Below are 18,872 nucleotides of genomic sequence, written 5' to 3' on the forward strand. Positions count from 1 at the left end.
ACCTCATGTTCACACCCAGAATAGCCTGGCAGAGGCATTCATTAAGCACGTACAAATGATTACTCGATCGTTGATCATACGTACCAAGCTCCAATCGTTGCTTAGGTCTATGCAATATTGGACGCAGCCATGTTGGTCCGCTTGAGGCCTGTTGCGACCCAACCATATAGCACATTTATATTGGTTGTCGGATACGAACCGGACATATCGTATCTGCGTGTTTTTGGTTGTGTAGTCTATGTGCCAATTTCACCGTTTTTACGTATAAAAATGGGGCCTCAGCGAAGGATGGGAATCTATGTCGGATATGATTCTCTTTCAATTATTTGTTACTTATAACCTTTGATAGGCGATCTGTTTACCGTTCGTTTCGTGGATTGTCACTTCTATGAGATAGTCTTCCCGTCGTTAGGGGGAGATAAGAATAACAACATTCCTAAAGAACAACGCGAATTATCGTCAACAACTCTCACTTTGTCTCATTTAGATCCATGCACCGCTCAGTCTGAAATTGAAGTGCAACATATATTTGATCTCTAGAGCATAGCTCAGAGCATGCCAGATGCTTTCTCTGATCTAGCACGAGTGACAAGATCACATATTTCAGCTGCAAATATGCTTGCAAAGATGAATGTACCAAATGTAAGACGAACTTCCTTCCTAGAGGCCCGAGACGCCAATTTTGATGATCCATGTACATTAGCGGCTAGCCAATCATTTGCCGCTACACAAAAGCGTGGCAGGGCTTTTGGTTCAAAGGATTCACACCCCCGGAATAGGAAACTCATGGCACAAGCACCTAAAAAGCCTACTGTGAATCTGACTGTCGCTTACTCATTCTATCGAACTTATGAGGAAATTATAGATTACTGAAGCATCCTTAAATAGACAAATCCACCTCTTGAGAATCGTGAGATTTCAGTTGATTATGCTAGCTTAGATGATGTGTGGTGTAGAAATGAGATGATCGTCGACGATGCATTAACATATGTAGTAACTACTGAGATCATGTTAAGCGATGACATTGGACTTTGTTCCGTTGATGAATGTCGACGTAGAACCGATTGGTCAAACTGGAAACAAGCACTCTAAGTCAAACTTGATTTGCTTGCGAAACGTAAGGTGTTTGAACCTGTAGCTCCTACTCCTCCATATGTGAAGCCCGTTGGCTACAAGTGGGTTTTCGTTCGGAAGCATAATGAGAAGAACGAAATTATGCGTTACAAAGCTCGTCTTGTTGCGCAAGGCTTCTCACAACGGCCCAGGATTGACTATGATGAAACTTATTCACCCTTTATGGATGTGATTACTTTTTGCTACCTTATCAATTTGGTAGTTTCCAAAAAACCGAGTATGTAGTTGATGGACGTAGTAACTACGTATCTCGAGATCTTGATACTAAAATTCATATGAAAGTTCCCGAATAACTTACATTGATTGGATCAAATATTTCCAAACCCCACAATATGCTCTCAATTCGGCTAAAGCGTTCACTCTATGGTTTAAAGCAATCCGGAAGAATATGGCATAACCATCTAAGTGAGTATTTGACTAGTCATGGATATGTGAACAATGAACTATCTTCTTGTGTGTTCATTAAGAAGTCACATTCCAATTTTACGATAGTTGCAGTATATGTCGACGACATGAACCTTATCGAACTCCCGAAGAGCTCGCGAGAACTGCCATGCACCTGAAAAACTCGCGAGAACTGCCATGCACTTGAAGTCAAAATTTGAGATGAAAGATCTAGGAAAAACTCGATATTGTCTTGATCTCGAGATAGAGGATTGTTCGGATGTAATCTTTATACATCAAATGAACTACACCCAAAAGGTGTTGCGCTGCTTTAACGAGGATAAAGCAAAGCCTTCGAGTACTTTTATGGTCTTTCGATCACTAGATACAAAACAAGATCTCTTCTTTCCGAAGGAAGATGGTGAAGAGATTTTGGTGCCTAAAGTTCCTTATCTAAGTGCGATATGCATTTTATTGTACTTAGCTCAATGCTTTAGACTCGACATCTCTTTCGCTGTTAATCTTTTGGCAAAATACAGTAATGCACCAACACACAGACACTGGACTGGTGTTAAAGACATATTCCACTAACTTAAGGGTACTACAGATTTGGGCTTGTTCTATCCCTACGGATCCTCTAGTGTTGCCGCACCCCATGCTTCTCAAGTCGAGTCTCGCCTTGTTAGTTATGATGACGCATGATACTTATCTAATCTGCACAAGGCACATTCTCAAACGGGTTATGTCTTTACCGTTGAAGGCACTGCAATCTCTTAGAGGTCAACTAAACATACCTTAGTTCCCACTTATTCTAACCATGCTGAAATTCTCGCCTTACATAAAGCAACTCGAGAATGCTTTTGGTTGAAAGCGGTTGTGGGCCATATTCGAAGCTTCTGCGTTCTTTACCCTGTTATGGATGTCCTGACGACGATCTATGAAGACAACACAGCATGCATCGTATAGCTCAAGAAGGGTTACATCAAAGGAGACGACATCAAGCACATTGCGCTGAAGTTCTTCTTCTCACATCAACAACAAGAGCATCAGAAGATTGAAGTCACGCAAATCCGTTCACAAGACAATCTAGCCAACCTTTTCACCAAATCACTACCAAAGACAACGTTTCAAAAGCTTGTTCAAGGAATTGGTATGCATAAACTGTCTGAGTTGTATATTGCTAGTTCTCTTTGGAATTGAGTCAAACTCAAGGGGAGTATCCTAAAGTATACTTGCTTAATCTTAATGTAATCTCTTTCCCTACGATTATGAGCATTTTTCCCACTGGGTTTTTGCTACCTAACTAGGTTTTAACGAGGCACCCACCTTGGGTTGATCATATCCCTGATGATATCCCATAGACATTTCATTTGACTTTGCATTACTCATGCATTTTTCTTTAGACTATGGATTTTTTCCCTACTTGGGTTTTTGCCATAGCCTTAGTGTTTTTTAGTGAGACTTAGTTCTTTATGCAGGCTCCTACCTTATTGAGAACAACGTTGTTCCCAGAATCAGTGCTGACAAGTCGACTTCCTCAACTTCTACATGATGCTAAATCTACCTTGAGTATTTACATACTTAAGGGGGAGTGTTGTAAACTTCATATTAAAGTATGATTGTGTAAATCCTAGATTGGATTTTATTCTAGTTATTCTTATCTATATGGACTTGTATTCCTTGGGGATGAAGGATTTCTTATCCCTCTTATTACTATCAATAAAGGCACTACGTAGGGGAATAACATGTCCCTTAACACACACACATTCCCCTACATTCTACAAACACATCTCTCCCGTCTCTCTCTCTCTCTCTCTCTCTCTCTCTCTCTCTCTCTCTCTCTCTCTCTCTCTCTCTCTCTCTCTCTCTCTCTCTCTCTCTCTCTCTCCTTGCCGCCGGCCCTTTCCCCTTAGTCAGATAAAATAGGCTATAACCAATTACAAATTATTGTGACATAAATCCTTCTGTTAAGTTAACCTTAGTGAAGACCATTAATCCTTCTGTTAAGTTAACCTTAGTGAAGACCAAATCAAATCTAGTGAGGGAATATCTGGTGTGTATTGTACTACGATATAGTGGTATTCCTCTTCACTTGTAAGTGAGGGGTCTTAGGTTTGATTCTCGCCAAAGGCGAATTTGAACCACATTATGCTAGCCCATTGTGAGACTAAGCCTATCCCCCTCCCCTTTAGTGTAGATAATATTGTATGTTAAAAAAAAACAAAACAAAGATGTATGGTAGAAATCAAAGTAAGAAAGAGACTTGCGTGCACCCAAAAGTTAAACCACATATCATAAGATTATTAGCCAAAGATGCTGACATGGCAGCGCGAGGGGTGATAAAGAAGATCATTGCCTTTTTCATTAGGACAATGCTTCTCTTTGCTAACACTCTCTCCTCCTCCATGTCCGAATTTGAACGTATTCTGGATGATTTGCATTCACTTATGATAGTGGATAACCAATTACAGGAATGGATTCAGGAAATCACATTTGTAGTATGTACTTTATTATATACTTGCAAGCTAATGGTCACAAAAGCTTAGACTTACAAAAAGTGAACTCCTGGAAAGAGGTAAAAGCAAATTGGCCTGGTGAAGGACATTAATTTAAGATAACATCACAACAACGATAGTCTAGAACTTAATTATTTAGTTCCCGTAATCTAGTTTGAATTTAATAAGGAAAAGTAGAGAAAGATTGGCTATGCGTTTATCGAGTTCGGAGGCAATTTTGTGTGTATCGAGTAGGACATTTTCTTCTGATCACTAAACGATTGACGAGATCATCATTCTAGTATTTTAGTTTCCTACCGAAAGATATTAACAGCGGGATATATATACTGGGTTGTATAGTAAAATCTCTCGTAGCTGGGCTATCATTCATAAACAAGACCATGAATGTGATTCATGAGCCACATTTGCTATAGCGAATGTGCTCTCCTTGATAGATTAGTTTACGGACGAATATCGTGTGTGAAAAAAATCATGACGGTTCCAAAGTATGGAGGGTGACAAATTCAGAAGAAAAACACGAATTAGGCTGTAAGAAATTAAGCATGATGATTGATTCATTACAATCTCATATCATATCATAAATAAAGTGATTTCATCACTCATTTTCTTTTGTTTACACAACCATTTATTTCTAACTTTGGTTTTGAACAAATCAAAAGACAATCGAGAGACACAAGTAAACATAGTATGAAAAATGTGTAAAAAAAGACGTGTGTAAATCATTTTCCTTGAATTATTCATGAGATGTTTTTCAAAATTTTATTTATTTTTCTTTAAACGAAAAAAGATGGGCCAAAAGAAAATTGCAAGATATATAACAGACAAGTCGGGTAACCTGTAATGCATCGAGACGAGCTGAAGAAGACGATAAACAGAACTCGAGTAGCTACTCGACTGCACAAGGACCAATTGGCAATTTTCCCATACCTTCCAATAATTAAGACAAACGACTTTGTGGTCAATCCCTCGATGGGGCTTTCTTGGATTACTTGGAATTTTAGGTATTTTAATCGTAAAATATTTGTATAAAAATATAAAAATTAAGATTTAATGGTTAAAATTTTCAGAACACCAAATACTTCGGAGAACCTAAGAATTTTTTTTATCCCCCAAGTATTGTGAATGCATAGAGTGCTTTTGAATGTTTCAGTGTTTATGGCTAACAATTCCGACAACAATTCGCTTACAAGTAGAAGTGTTTTACCGAAAAATAATAATTAATTTTCTTAAATGCTTAAAGTTACTTAATGTCGACATATAATTTTCAATAATTAAGTAGGATTTTGAAGAGAATAACGAGCGAGCATCGAATTTAAGTAGAAGGAAATTAATTGAGCTCCATCAGTGTCGACACATATTTAAACATTGAATTTTTTATCTAACTTAAACTGAATAATCAAGAAGTGTTGAATCAAATCTAACCGTCAAAAAAATAATATGCGGAGGCTTAAAAAACTACAAACAGACACAACTTCGTCTTTGGTGCTTACACGTGTGGTTTCCCAAAAACAAAGTTCACACGAGTGGTTCATTTGTGTTTTTCGATGCTGCTTCTTGCCCTGTGTGATTTATCAGAAATGGCGGTCAGCTAAACTGTGAAAGCTTTGGAGTTGGCTCCCAAATTTTTGGTGGCAAACAAAAAAATGAAATCTGTTCATTTCTCAATTCACTCGGCCCCAATTTTTTCCTTCAACCCTAACAATCTCACTTCATCATCTTCTTCTTCTTCTCCGATCGCTCTCCTCCGCCCCTGCAAATTCAGCTCCCTTTCTCTCCGCTCCACTTCCAAGCCCTCCCGCTTAATAACGCTCTGCGCCCCCAATTCCGCTAAAGCGACGTCGTCCCGGTCCGAATCGGCTGCACCGGTGCCCAGCAATGAAGCTTTTATTCAAGCTCTAAACGACACGTCCGAAAGTCAGTGGACTGTGGAGGTCGGAAACCCTAGCGTTCCGAGTCCGTCGGTGGCCAGATTGAGCTTGAGCGACCAGGCTTTCTTTCTCTTGGCCTTCATTGCGTGCACGGTATGAGCCTCAATTACTCTACTTTGCGTTTGTGTAATTCAATTTGTGAATCTGTTGTGGATGATTGGGATCAATTTGTAATTTTGTTGTGGAAATTGGGATTGATTTGTAAATTCGTTGTGGAAATTGGGACCAAATTGTAAACTTCCTTGACAGAAATGGGAAATGTGAAAGCTCTAGTTTATTTTGCTCATACACTGATGATACGAGTGCATGATTTGATTTCATTGTGCAGACTTCTGTGGCATTTACGAGCCTTGTGATTGCAGCTGTCCCGACGCTATGTGTAAGTTTTCTTTTCTTCGAATTTAATGTCTTTTTTCAGCTTAAAGGTTGCTCAAATTAATATATCAGTTCAAGGGAAAGAGCAATCGTTAATGCTTAGATAATCATTTAAAACTTACGGAGTTCTGAATTTGCTGTGGAATCTTCATTTTTCGCAAAAACCCTGAACCCCAAATCATATTCTGTTTATTATGTATATGTTTCTACTAGTTATCGGGTCTTTGATGCTTTTGCTAGTGGTTGTCTCCTCCCATTCCTTAGACAATTGTAATTGGTTAGTTTGAAGAGTTTGAGTGCTGTTGAAATGCTATTTGGATGGTCGAAAGATCGATTGTCTACTGCTTGCATGCCGTGGAATGTGTAATAACTTCTTTCATTGCTTTATCGTCTTGGCCTTTTGAAGTCCTTGTCTTGGTTGCAAAAGAAAATCAGAACTATAATTCTTGATAAATATATTCTTTTCCAATACAAGCTTGCAGAATTAGGTGCCCTTTTCTTTGTTTAAACTGGATATTGGAGGTCTTGTCCAAATTTTGGTTCCAATTTAGCTGTTTCTGGTATGTTCTGTAGGCAATGGGGAAAGCTGCAATATCTCTTTCAAAGCTGGCGGATACAGCTCGTGAAGAACTCCCTAGTACTATGGCTGCCGTTAGGCTTTCAGGCATGGAAATAAGTGATCTTACGCTGGAACTGAATGATCTAAGGTGATAACTAAATCATTATTCCCGAGTCCCTGATTCATTTTTTATGTCATACATGGTTGCTTTGTAGTCTCACTTCATAGTTAACCTCATCTCTTTTCCATGAGCTACCCGTTAACTGCTAGTTTCTAACCCCAAAACGAGTCCATGCATGTATACCCATCTGCTTAAGCAGTGGGGTTTTTAAGGGGCACAAATTCAGTCTAAGGTGGTTTTCTTTTTCCCTGGGAAAATTATGAGTTATACGCTGGTGTTTAATTCCAGAAATACACTAAACCAGGTTTGATAGGAGGAATTACTTAACAAAGCATTTGGTCATCCATGATATCTGTCCAGCCGTCCAGGCTTTGAAATTCAATTTTTGTGTGTTTTATATATGCTCACATCACATTTTTCTTCAAAATTTTAAATTGGATGATGTATGTCATACTTTGTTTTCCATTCCATTTCCATGCAGTCAAGAGATAGCTGATGGGGTGACCAAGTCCACTCAAGCCGTTCAAGCAGCAGAAGCTGGGATTCGGCAGATTGGTACACTTGCACATCAGCAGACCATGTGTATGTTAGAATTCGTCTTTCTGCTTATCTTCTTAATATAGGCTTTTCAGCGACTTCTGAACTATTGTTATCAATATTTTATGATACAGCAATGATACAGGAGAGGGCGAACCTTCCCATCATCTCTTTGCAACCTGCTGTTGTTGGAGCAGCAAAGAAGACCTCTCATGTTGTCGGTCAAGCCACTAGGAACTTGATCAATATAATTTCTCGAAGGGACGACTCTGAGAATGAGGAGGACGCTGGAATTGATAGGTTGGAAATTTGAGTTTTTGCACTTGGATCAGAACTCTATTTTCATGAACTTTGTGCATATAATACTTGGTACTCCACTAGTTCAAACCCGAAGCCAATTGTCTCAAAACAGTGGTGGAGATGAACAATATATACCAACGTTCGGGAGAATAGCTTATACTGAAATACTGTGCCTGTTGTACACTTGTAGAGAATATGGACCAACCTTAATTATTGTAATTGAAATGCCCCGAAATAAGGAGGTCAGTAGTGAAGATACCATGGTCTCTGAAGAAGATCCTGAGCTCCCGTTGCAGCGGTTGTACAAGGTATTAAAGCTGTCAAGTGTCAAAGGAGTGAGGAAGAAGTTTCTAAAGCTCATATTTTCAAATGTAAGATCCCTGTATTATCTTTTCAAACTAGTAAGGTTGGCCGTTAAACGTTGATGGGGTCTTTCATTTAGATAAACGTGAACCTTTTAGTTAAGCTTGACATTTTTTGTTGTTGAAGTTAGAACTATAAGGATGATTGGGAACCGAAATGGAATTATAAGAATTTAAACTTTGAAATTTTGAGGCATTTGGTTAGATTTTCGTAGCTTTGATAGAACCGAATCAGTCTCGCATCAAGGAACTAGTATGAAACACCTTTTGTGATTGTCACATCTCTATGAAATCATCCCAAGATTATATCCTAAATTTGGGTAACTTTAGCATGTCTTCAAATCTTCTGTACCAAGCCTTTGTACCAGATTTGTGCCAACCTTTTATATTTCGACACGTGTGCAATTATTTAACCCCAAAATATAACGAGAAAAGCTTGTGTGAGGTTTGGTTTGTCATTGGATTTTAGTGAGTGACACTAAACTCTACTCAAAACTCATCACATGGCAAGTGTTATGTATAATCTTTTATCATTCTTTTATATGTAAAATGTTCATAATTATTTTTCCTACTAATTAATATACACCATAAGATCAATCTAATGATTCATTTTTTTCTTCTTTCCCCCCTTTTTTTCTTCCCAATCTTCCCTCCAATATATGTTTTTCGGTGAGTCTTTACTTTCTTCTCTCTTCCGGTTCTGTTTCTTGCTTTTCTTTACTTTCTTCTCTCTCCCGGTTCTGTTTCTTGCTTTTCTTCAAAAAAATTCTGAAAAAAAAAAAAATTATATTCTCCAACTTATATAATGGGAAGCAACCAATAAAATATTCCAGTTCTTTAAAATTGACTACATGAGTGGTTTGACGGTAAAGTTAAGAGAAGTTAGTCATGAAGGAGCCCCTATCTATAAAGCAACCAAAGAAGGTCATAAAAGAGGGAACACAATTGAGTTTATCTCTCTTAGTTCCATGTTTTCATGTAAAATGTTTGAAGCTAAGGGCATATTGTGTCATCTTACTTTGAGGGTATTTGTGTCGAGTATGCAAGTTTGTATTTAGACAGAGGAGAGACACAATGGGGGGAAGAAGATGGCAGACAAATTTTGAGAAGATAAATGGCAAAGAGGAAAAGAAGAAAAAAAAAAAACCATTAGGTTGATATCATGCGGTATATTAATTAGTAGGAAAAAATAATTATGAGAATTATTATAAAAGAATGATAAAGAATTACATTTAAGACTGCCACATGATAAGTTTGGGTGGAATGTAGTGCCACTCAGCAAAGTCTAGTGACAAGCTAAGCGCCACACAAGTTTTTCTCAAATATAATGGTGTTAACTTAATAAAATTAAGAAAATAAAAACAAAAATTAAAGAGAAAAAAAAAAAAAAAAAACCAATTCTCCCCCAAGACCCAAACTCGTCAACCCTCTCTCCTCGCCTCCACAAGCTCTCACTCTACAAATCCAAGGCGTTCTGCAAATGGATTCCTTTTGATTTTCAGTCAAATAACGGGTTGCAAAAATGAGAAGTGGGATAATCAGTAAGACTGAAAATCAAAGGGATCCATTTGCAGAACGCCTTGGATTTGTAGAGTGAGAGCTTGTGGAGGCGAGGAGAGAGGGTCGATGGGTTGGGGCCTTGGGGAGATTGGATGGGTTTTTTTTTTTTTTTTTTTCCTTCTTAGTTTTATTAAGTTAACACCGTTATATTTTGGAGTTAAATGGTTGGGCACGTGTCGAAATATAAGGGGTTGGTACAAAAGGCTTGGTACTAAACATTTGAAGGCTGGTATACGATACCCTTAAATTAAAACAAGGTACCATTATCATTTAATTTGATGGTTGGTAGTGTAATGCAATCACGCTCAGAAATAATATCCTACCTTTACAATTTGACACAATCCCTTTTTCTATAAGCAGTTGAATAAAAATTAAAACTTGAAGAAAAATAATGTAGTTGACTTGGGAGAAAAGAAGTATATATGATTGAGCACAAATATTTGAGAAAGCAAAATGAGCGGTGGGGATATATAAATAATTCACATGCATCAAACTGGTTGCAAATAAAATAAATAGAGAATTGAAAGTGGGTGGCTTTTGTTTATGAAGAATACGACTAATAATTTCGTCACGAAATGATGGGATTAGATTATAATATAAGATGATATTAATGTATTATTAGCTGCAAATTGTAAGATATTATGGTTGGTATTATATTGTAGGATGATAATGTATGTTATTCCCCGGATTTTGCCACGTTAGATTTTTTAAATGGGGACTTGTCACTGAAAGAGATTTATGTAATTGTATTTAATAGGGTGAATTAGTACTAGTAGGAGCCTTGCCATTAGTATTACGGTTTAGTGGTATTCCTCTTCACTTCTAAGTGAAAGGTTTTAAGTTCAATTCTCGTCAAAGATGAATTTGAACCACATTATTGCTAGCCTATTGTGAGGCTAAGCCAACCTCCATCCTCCTTAGTGTAGATAATGTTGTTTGTTAAAAAAATAGAGGGAATTAGTACTAGGAGGAGCCTTACGTAAGGTTCATAAACGATGATAGATACGAATTAGGCCAGCTCGTGAGGGCCATCTACTCTTACCTTCAATTTTGGTTTTTGCTTTCATAAATAAGAAAGAGTAGTTTAGAATATTCCTTTAATAAAATAAAAGACTCATGAACGATGAAGGTAGCTCAAACATTCACTCCCACTAGTTGCACAAAGAAAATAGATTAATTAGCATGACATGGGGATTTTTATATACAAGCAATATATTAAGTTTTAATTAAATTAATATATAAAAAACCTACTTCTCAATTTTCTTAATGTAAATAATATCATTTATTAAAAAAAAATATAAGAAGATTTGAATATTAGTGTAGAGGGAAAAGGTTTTGGATGTTGTAGTGATGACGATTGATATTGAAAAACAATTTCAAGTTCCAATGATATACCAATTAAGAAGAAATATAATTATGTAATGCATTTGGAAATAGAGATTATTCTGTGTGCTTGGTGTGGATGCAAATTTTCTCCTCCTCGATCTTGGACAATTTTGCACCTACAAAACAAGTAGCACCTTAGGTTAAGGCCAAAAGCCTCATGCGCCCACGATGAATGGGGGGGGGCTTTGGCCGAAGAACCTCCGATGCCAAAGTTAGAATTTGAGAGAGAAATAGTGTTTAGAGTATTTGGGATTTTTTGTAAGAGAATTGGAATGATCTTTTGGTGAAAATGGGAATCTATTTATAGGGATAGGGGTGGCCGGCCTAGCTAGGGTTTTTGTGTTTGATTTAGGTTTAATTAGCCAATTTATTTGGCTATTAAACATAAAATGAATGTTTTGGTAGTTTTTGGAATTAATTGGCTAGTTAATTAGGGTAATTAAAAAGGGAAAATAGTGGAAAAGGTTGAGAATAAGATGGTTTACTTTTCTTGATGGGATTGGCCGGCCACTTTAGTAGTTTTAGGTTTGGATGGGTGTTTCAATTGATAATTAAGGGATTGATTAGGTAATTAATTCCTTAATTAATCAATTATTATGATTTTAGGAAATATGAAAGGAATAAGTATATTATTTAGCTAATTGATTAGCTAAATAATGAAATGGGAAATATATGAATAAATTAGGTTTTAAGTTGATACCTATTTTGGGCACTTTTGACTTGGTTGAGGGATAATTGCCTACTGCTTGCGCGTAGGAATCCCGGTATGCCTCAAGGGTAGTTTTGTCTTCTTTTGTCAAGACTCCACGTGTCGCCTTGTGATTATTTTTGGGTCCACAAATGCCCCCACACCTGTTGGGCTGCTTGTAGGAAAGGGCAATAGGTGTAGAGATTTTCTTGCTTTAGGAAACTTAAGACTGCTTCCTATTTTGATGTTGATTCTCTCTTTAATAGGAAATTAGATCCTTCTAGGAAAGGGAAATAAATTTCTCCCAAAGCCTATTTAAGTCCACCTTAAGTGAGTTATTAAATCAACTTTGGAAAGCGATTTATTCTACCCTACAAGAGAGAGAGAGCTTAGAGGATATTTGTTCCCCCTCCTCTAGCAATCTTCTACATCTTGCCCGTGCAAAGGACCATCTTTCGTTGATTTCTTCGTCTTCTTCGTGCCGCACCGATGTAAGAAAATTTTAAGTTTTCTTGTCTTCTTTTTGGATAGTGATGTAGCGGGGCAGCCGTCGGGGTGGTGCAACATGTCGGCTGGCAAGGGCCAGGAGTCGACTCGGCATGGGCCGATAAGGTGTTGTGGCAGGGACCACTGGTTGGGTTGTTCAATTTGGCTAAAGCCATAGGCATTTTATGCGGCTAGGGCCACAGATTGTGGCGCTGGGTGCAGTGCTAGGCGGGTCACAAGTCTCGTTTCCTTTGGGCTCTTGGATCTAACACGGGTTAGGCCGGTGATTGAGAGAAATGAGGAGGTCGTGGGCTTCATGGGCTACTGGAATGTTGGGCATGCAGGCCTCCTGCCTGCTGGAATGCTGGGTTGAGCTCCCCTGCTGAGTACCATGAATGTCGTTGGCTGCTTAGTCGGCTTCGCTGAGAGAAATGTGGGCTGCTCCCGAAAGATGAGGTGAATAGGATCAAGGCGGATGCATTGGCTCATCCAATCACTATTGTGGATCTTGCTGCAAATGTAGGTGGGAAAATGGATCTTCCCTGCCTGCTCAAGAGATGCCGGTTGAGAAAAAACCAAAGACTTCTTTCGCTCGCGCGGGTTCGCCGACTGCCTCTAGGCTTGTGATTGACTTGACTTTTTCCAAGGGGACGAAAAATGAGGCTGCTAGATCTGAGCATGTGGCGCCTGCCATGTTAAGAATGGCTAGTACGATTGCTGATAGGATTGTTTGGCATAAAGGTCCTGTCATGCCCCTAGTGCTGAATTTTGTACTAAGACGTCTGTTGGGAGCAAAGTCCGGTTCACCTTTGGAGATGCTTGCTATTATAAAAAGCGATAAGGTGGACTCTGCTGCTAAAGTGGCGCCAAGGCCCATTCCTTATGCTGTTGAGACTGATTCGCCTGTTGGGAATGAGGAGACTGCTTGTGTAGGCAGCTGTGAGAAATCCATTAAGCCTGCTTCTAGGGGGCTGCTGAGATCTATGTGCTTTTGAAACCAGATCTCTTGAAAACATGGACGTTTGTGCCAAGTTTGTTGATGGCGTCAGAAAGATGTTTGCCCAAGCTCGTTTGCGAAGCATACGACCTAATTATAGAAGGACTGCTTTGCTTGCTATGATGCAGATATAGCAAGGCTGCTAAGGAGACAGCAAATACTTTGGCAGATTCTGAGCTCGTTGCTTTGAAGGGGTCTCATATGTCTGCCCCCACTCCTTTGCAACTTGAGACCGCTCGCCAAAAGATCATTGACTTGAAAACTAGGCTTGACGCGATCCAAGTTAAGCATGAAAGTGCAGAGAAGGAGATTGGATGTTACATACCTCAGATTCAAGATCTTGAGTTTGCAGTTTCTGAGCTTTGTTTCGTTGCTTATGCAAAGGATGAAAAGTTGATTACTGCTTATAATCAAGTGATCCACTTCAAGAGAATCGTTGATAGGCTTGAACCCCAAATGTTGGAACTTTAAGATGTACTGAAGATCAACGAAAGTCTGAAGAAGGAAGTGGATGAGCTGCAAAGCATCCATGTTGGTCTGCTCGAGGAAAATGAGCAGCTGAAAGGTGAAAAAGCTAGGCTCGGGGTTTCGAGACCTTCTCTATTTCTCCGGAAGACTTGCTTGATTTTACTTTTCAGGCTTTCATTGGTGAAGTAGTTGGAGAAGTTAGTGCCCAGGCTGGGGCAGCCGAGGGTGAAGCGACGGATGATACCGCTGTTAAGAGCGTTGCGGCTGCTGAAAGTGTGGCAACCGAGTAGTTGTGGGATGTCCAAGCTGCTATAGTCTTCTAGGTAGCCTTTAGGATTTTATTTATTTTTCCTTGTAGCTCTTGTTTTGCTTGAACTCTTTCGGCCTTTGCTAGTTGTTTATAAACATGTTTTCCTTTGCTTTTCTTCATCTTCGCTTCTTTTATTCATGCCCTAACCTTTAGACTTGATAGACCAGTGGCAGGCATGCTACTTTTTTATAAGTAGACAAGTCCGCGTAGCCTATGCAGCCGTATGTGTTGGTGTAAAACTTTGCAAAGTTGTTAGCTATAGGGTGGGCAGCCGGATGCCTTACTTACAGAAGCAGACAAGTCTGCGTAACCACTAGGCTGTTAACCTTGGCTTTCTCCAATTCCGTAGATTGCGTAGCAAGTATCACAACACTTTAGGACTTGGTGTAGGTTGTTCCGCGCTTGGCAGAGGTGAAGCTTATCGACTATGTAGCATGTCGGCAATGGATAAAACTCCGTATATGCACGCTAGCTTGTTTAACCTTTCACAAGAATGTGCGGTTGTATAAGTTTAGAGCTGTTTTACTGCTCGAAGGGCAAGCTGTAGGCAGTCTTCCAGAATCCGTAGGCTAACTTAGTGCACTTGGTAGCAACTTTAGGGTTCCAGGGCAGTCGTCTATAGGGCGTACTGCGTAATGTGCCCCTCTGTCTCTAGGGCCTAGTTCCCCGCGGATTGGGCCAAGAGACCCAAAATCCTTCAGTTAGCTAAGCCTTGAAAAAGACCATTGTGGTTAATTCTAGGAATCCCGGCGCAATCCATCGTGCATCTAGTTATACTAGGGCAGCCAGGCTCATCCACGTCTGGATATTCAGAGTGTAAAGTTTATCCTCTCGTCTTTGGTGAGCTGACCCATATGGGTGTCGGGGAATTAGTTTACCCTTTCACACTGGAGAGCAATTAGTTTACCCTCTCGTACTGGAGAGCATGGTTGGTCCCTCGGGAGGGGGCGCAATTCCTGTTATGGGTCCCTAAGAAGGGCGCAGTCTTCTTTTGAAGTGCCGGAGTGATCAGTTGTTGTAAGCATGCAGCCGAGCCAAGTTGTGATTACTTCTGAATTCCTCATTGAAAAACGACCGAAACGAACGAGAACTTAGCTGTAAGGTAGGAACTGCATAACAACTGGATAGTCTTCAACTTGTGAGGTGGTACCCATCGAGCTTCTTGAGTCTTCGGGCTTTGATGTAGTGGGAGGTCACACATGGTACTTATTCAGATTGTAGGCGCTCCACTACGTTTCGATCTTTTTATTGTTTCATGGTGGCGAGGGTGTAATTACTCTTACCGCCTATTCTGATGATCTTGTACGGACCTTCCCAGATGAGATCCATCTTTTTGGAGCCTTCTTTATGGGCAATGATGAAGGCTTTTCTTAGGACTAGATCTTTGGGCTGGAACTGTCGGATCTTGGCCCTTTTGTTGTAGCTAGAGAGGAATTGCTGCTAGTAGGCTACGATTCAAGTAATGGTCTACTCACGCTTCTCCTCTGCTAGATCTAAACTTGTGGTCATCTCCTTACTGTTCGGTTGTTCTTCTTTTGGTGGTGCGATATGCCCATAGACATCCGAGGAGTTCGTTTAGCCATTTTCCATTCTTGCTGGTGAGGGATTTTTTGAGGCAGTCGAGGATCGTCTTGTTAGATACTTCAGCCTGCCCATTGCTTTGAGGATATCTCGGTGTGGACATGTGCTGCTAGATGCCATATTCTTAAGGCATTTTTATACTAACTCCTTAGCATCTTGATGCATGGTAGGCTAATAGTAGCCTGCGTTAAGAACCTTCTATGCTAAGGATTGGCCTCCGGAGTGGTTTCCACATACACCTTCGTGGATTGATCTTAGAACTTTCAAATTGTCGGGAGGCGCTAGGCAGCGGATATGTGGTCCGGTGTGGGATCTTTGGATGAGAATGCTATGACACTTAGGCTGCTGGCTCCATCTCTATGCTTGGCTTGTCAAGATATTCCATCGGAATATAGCGTTTTGAGTTGGTGATCGAGTGCGGAGCCTAGGCCGGCTAGTACGTCTGCATGGGCGTTGTCTACCCGGGGAACTTGAGTGAGAGTTTAAGTCTGAAATGCCTCAAGCTGCTTGCGTACTTTATCTAGGTATTACATCATCGATATGCAAATGCCAGAAATCTCCATTGTGGGAGCAGGTGCAGCTAAAGTGTGCTCGACTACCTTCGGGGTGCCGTTGGGCCGCAGAAGGTAGTGCTCAACTGCCGGTACATGTTGCTTTTATGTAGAATCTTCTGGGGCGACGAGGATAAAACTTGTTTTTGAGTGTTCTTTCTAGTGTTCGTCTATCCTTGGCGTGTCTTTTGGGCCTAGTTGTTGCGTTCATCAGGATTCGGTGGAATAGTGCATCATCATGATGACTGCATACGTTTGAAGGTAAAACTTGAGCTTTTAGGTTACAACAACTACAGTCGAAGTTAGCTTTTGAATTTCTGATAACATTAATGAGAGCTTTTAAACTGTGGAATACAACTGATAGCATCGAGGAGAACTTTTAAATTGTGGAATGATAGCATCGAGGAAAGCTTTTAAACTGTGGAATACAGGTAGTCGGGCCCCCAGCTCTTCTCGCATGATGATAGAGCTTATTACTGCTCTAGATACCGTCAAACACGTGAATAAGTCCTCCGTTGCTTCCGGTTTGGATAGTAGGGATGTGACGTCGAGTACTCCTTCAAATCTTTGAATGTGCATTGGTGAGCCTCGTCCCAAAGTGCATGCTTCTCTGCTAAAGCGAAAGAGTCTGCCAGAGTTAGATCTTCTTTCATGATCAATTTTCCAAATAGCGGGTGGTCTGCTGGAAGTCATTTTTGGAAGGCTGCTCTAGCTATCTAGTCGTTGCATCCGACTATCCTTGCCTTCTCTGCTTTAAACCTCCTTACATAGTCGCAAAGTGACTCCTTTGGGTTCTTCTTGACGTCGAACAAATGGTCAGACTTCTTTTTTATCGAGCGATATGATGAATATTCTTTGGTGAAAACTAAAGAAAGTTCGTAGAAATTCTAGATGGATTGTGGGGCAGGGTGTAGAACCAATCTTGCGCCTCGCCTTGTAGAGTGGTGGTGAATATCTTGCACATGAGGTCATCGTTGTTTTGATAAAGGATCATTGCGCTTTGGTAGCGCTTTAAGTGTCTCTCGGGGTCTTCATCCCCTTTGAAAGATGTGAAATGTGGCATGCTGAACTCGCATGGAGGCTCTGCCTGCTCGATTTCGTCAGTGAAGGGTGACCTGCTTATGTTAGTCATGTTCAGTCATAGTGCCTCATCGGTGACCTCGTTGCGTTGGAAATCGTGTAATCGCTTGGTCAAGAGTCTCTCTACTTCTTCCTGAATTTACCTTTGTTGGGGTAGTGGAGCTCTCGGTTGCCCCCAGCCATGACTTGCTGGTCTAGGCTGCTCTTCCATGTGTTTGGCTCGTCTATACCGCGGATGCAGTGCATGTGGTGCGTTTCTAGCAGGCGAGCGAGTTCTTTGCAGGCTGCTGGTTGAACTTGAGCTGGATTGAGTGACTGTTTCTCTCTGTCCGTCATGCTGCCTATTCCGATATGAGGTGAATGTTGCTCCTTATGGCTTAGCCACGAATGAACACTTTGCCCGGAAGGTTGCTCATGTTGACTATCGGAGTGTGACCCCAACCGTGAATGTATGCTCATCCGTGGGCCTAGTCGAGAGTGCACGCTCATCCGCGCACTAAGACGGGAGTATACGCCATCTCGAGGGCCCAATCGGGGATGTACACTGCCCGAACGTTCGGCTCGTGGCTGGTCGAGTGGCTGCTTACTGGGACGCTGCTGGAAAGGTTCGTCTGCCCTTGTCTTACTTCGAGATACCTTGTCCGGGGCACGTTGGATCCCGATGTGTTGCAAAAGTTGATTCACCAAGGTTGTCTGTTATGCAAGGGCGCTCGTCAACTCTATGACTTATCGAGACAAGTGTTGTTCGCCATTTGGATTGGAAGAGTTTGGAAGGAATGCGCCTGCTTGGGCAGTGGAAGGGTGGTAGACTTCGTGCACGAGATTTAAGTTGGAAAATGTCAAATCCGCGAAAAAATGTGGTAAGAATGCCCCCGGCTTGATGGTAGGTCCGGATGGTTGAGATAGTCTTGGGCCGACTTGGGCTGCTTGGAAAGCCACAGGAGCAGGCTGGGCCATGAGAGTGGGCTGCTCGACGGGAGCAGGCTGGACCACGGGAGTGGGCTGCTCGTCGGGAGCAGGCTGGGCCACGAAAGCAGGCTGCTCGGCGGAAGTAGGCTGTACCACGGGAGTGGGCTGCTCATTGGGAGCAGGCTGGGCCACGAAAGCAGGTTACTCGGCGGGAGTAGGCTGAACCACAGGAGTGGGCTGCTCGTTGGGAGCAGGTTGGGCCACGAGAGTAGGCTGGACCGCGAGAGTGGGCTGCTTGTCGGGAGTAGGTTGGGCCGCGAGAGTGGGCTGCTCGTCGGAAGTAGGCTGGACCACTGGAGTGGGCTGCTCGTTAAGAGCAGGTTGCTTAGCGCATGATGCATGTGAATGCGAGGCTTGGGCTCGAACGCGTGCAAGCTTGGATGGCACGGCTTGGGCTGTGGCCTTGGTACCGTGAGCCTTGGATGGCACGGCTCGGGCCGTGGTGAAGGCACCATGGACCTCGCCACGGGTGGCTACCGAAGTAGCCACCGTGGTGGTTCCCGTGGTGGAAATTCGTGGTGGTGGTGCTGCTCCACTTATTGTCGCATTTAGCCTCACGGATCTCCGCAATCCCATTTCT

General features: G+C 41.3%; 1 protein-coding gene across 1 annotated transcript; it reads left to right on the top strand.

The window, feature by feature from the left end:
• The first annotated feature begins 5,536 nt into the window (after window positions 1-5,536).
• Window positions 5,537-8,402, top strand: LOC126584741 (uncharacterized). The gene is made up of 5 exons (XM_050249069.1): window positions 5,537-6,055; window positions 6,291-6,341; window positions 6,911-7,044; window positions 7,499-7,599; window positions 7,689-8,402. Exons 1-5 carry the CDS (start codon window positions 5,678-5,680, stop codon window positions 7,865-7,867), a joined length of 843 nt encoding a protein of 280 aa, XP_050105026.1. The 5' UTR covers window positions 5,537-5,677; the 3' UTR covers window positions 7,868-8,402.
• Window positions 8,403-18,872: the final 10,470 nt, after the last annotated feature.

The sequence above is a fragment of the Malus sylvestris genome, chromosome 10 (assembly GCF_916048215.2).
Source record: "Malus sylvestris chromosome 10, drMalSylv7.2, whole genome shotgun sequence".
Classification (NCBI taxonomy): Eukaryota; Viridiplantae; Streptophyta; class Magnoliopsida; order Rosales; family Rosaceae; genus Malus; species Malus sylvestris.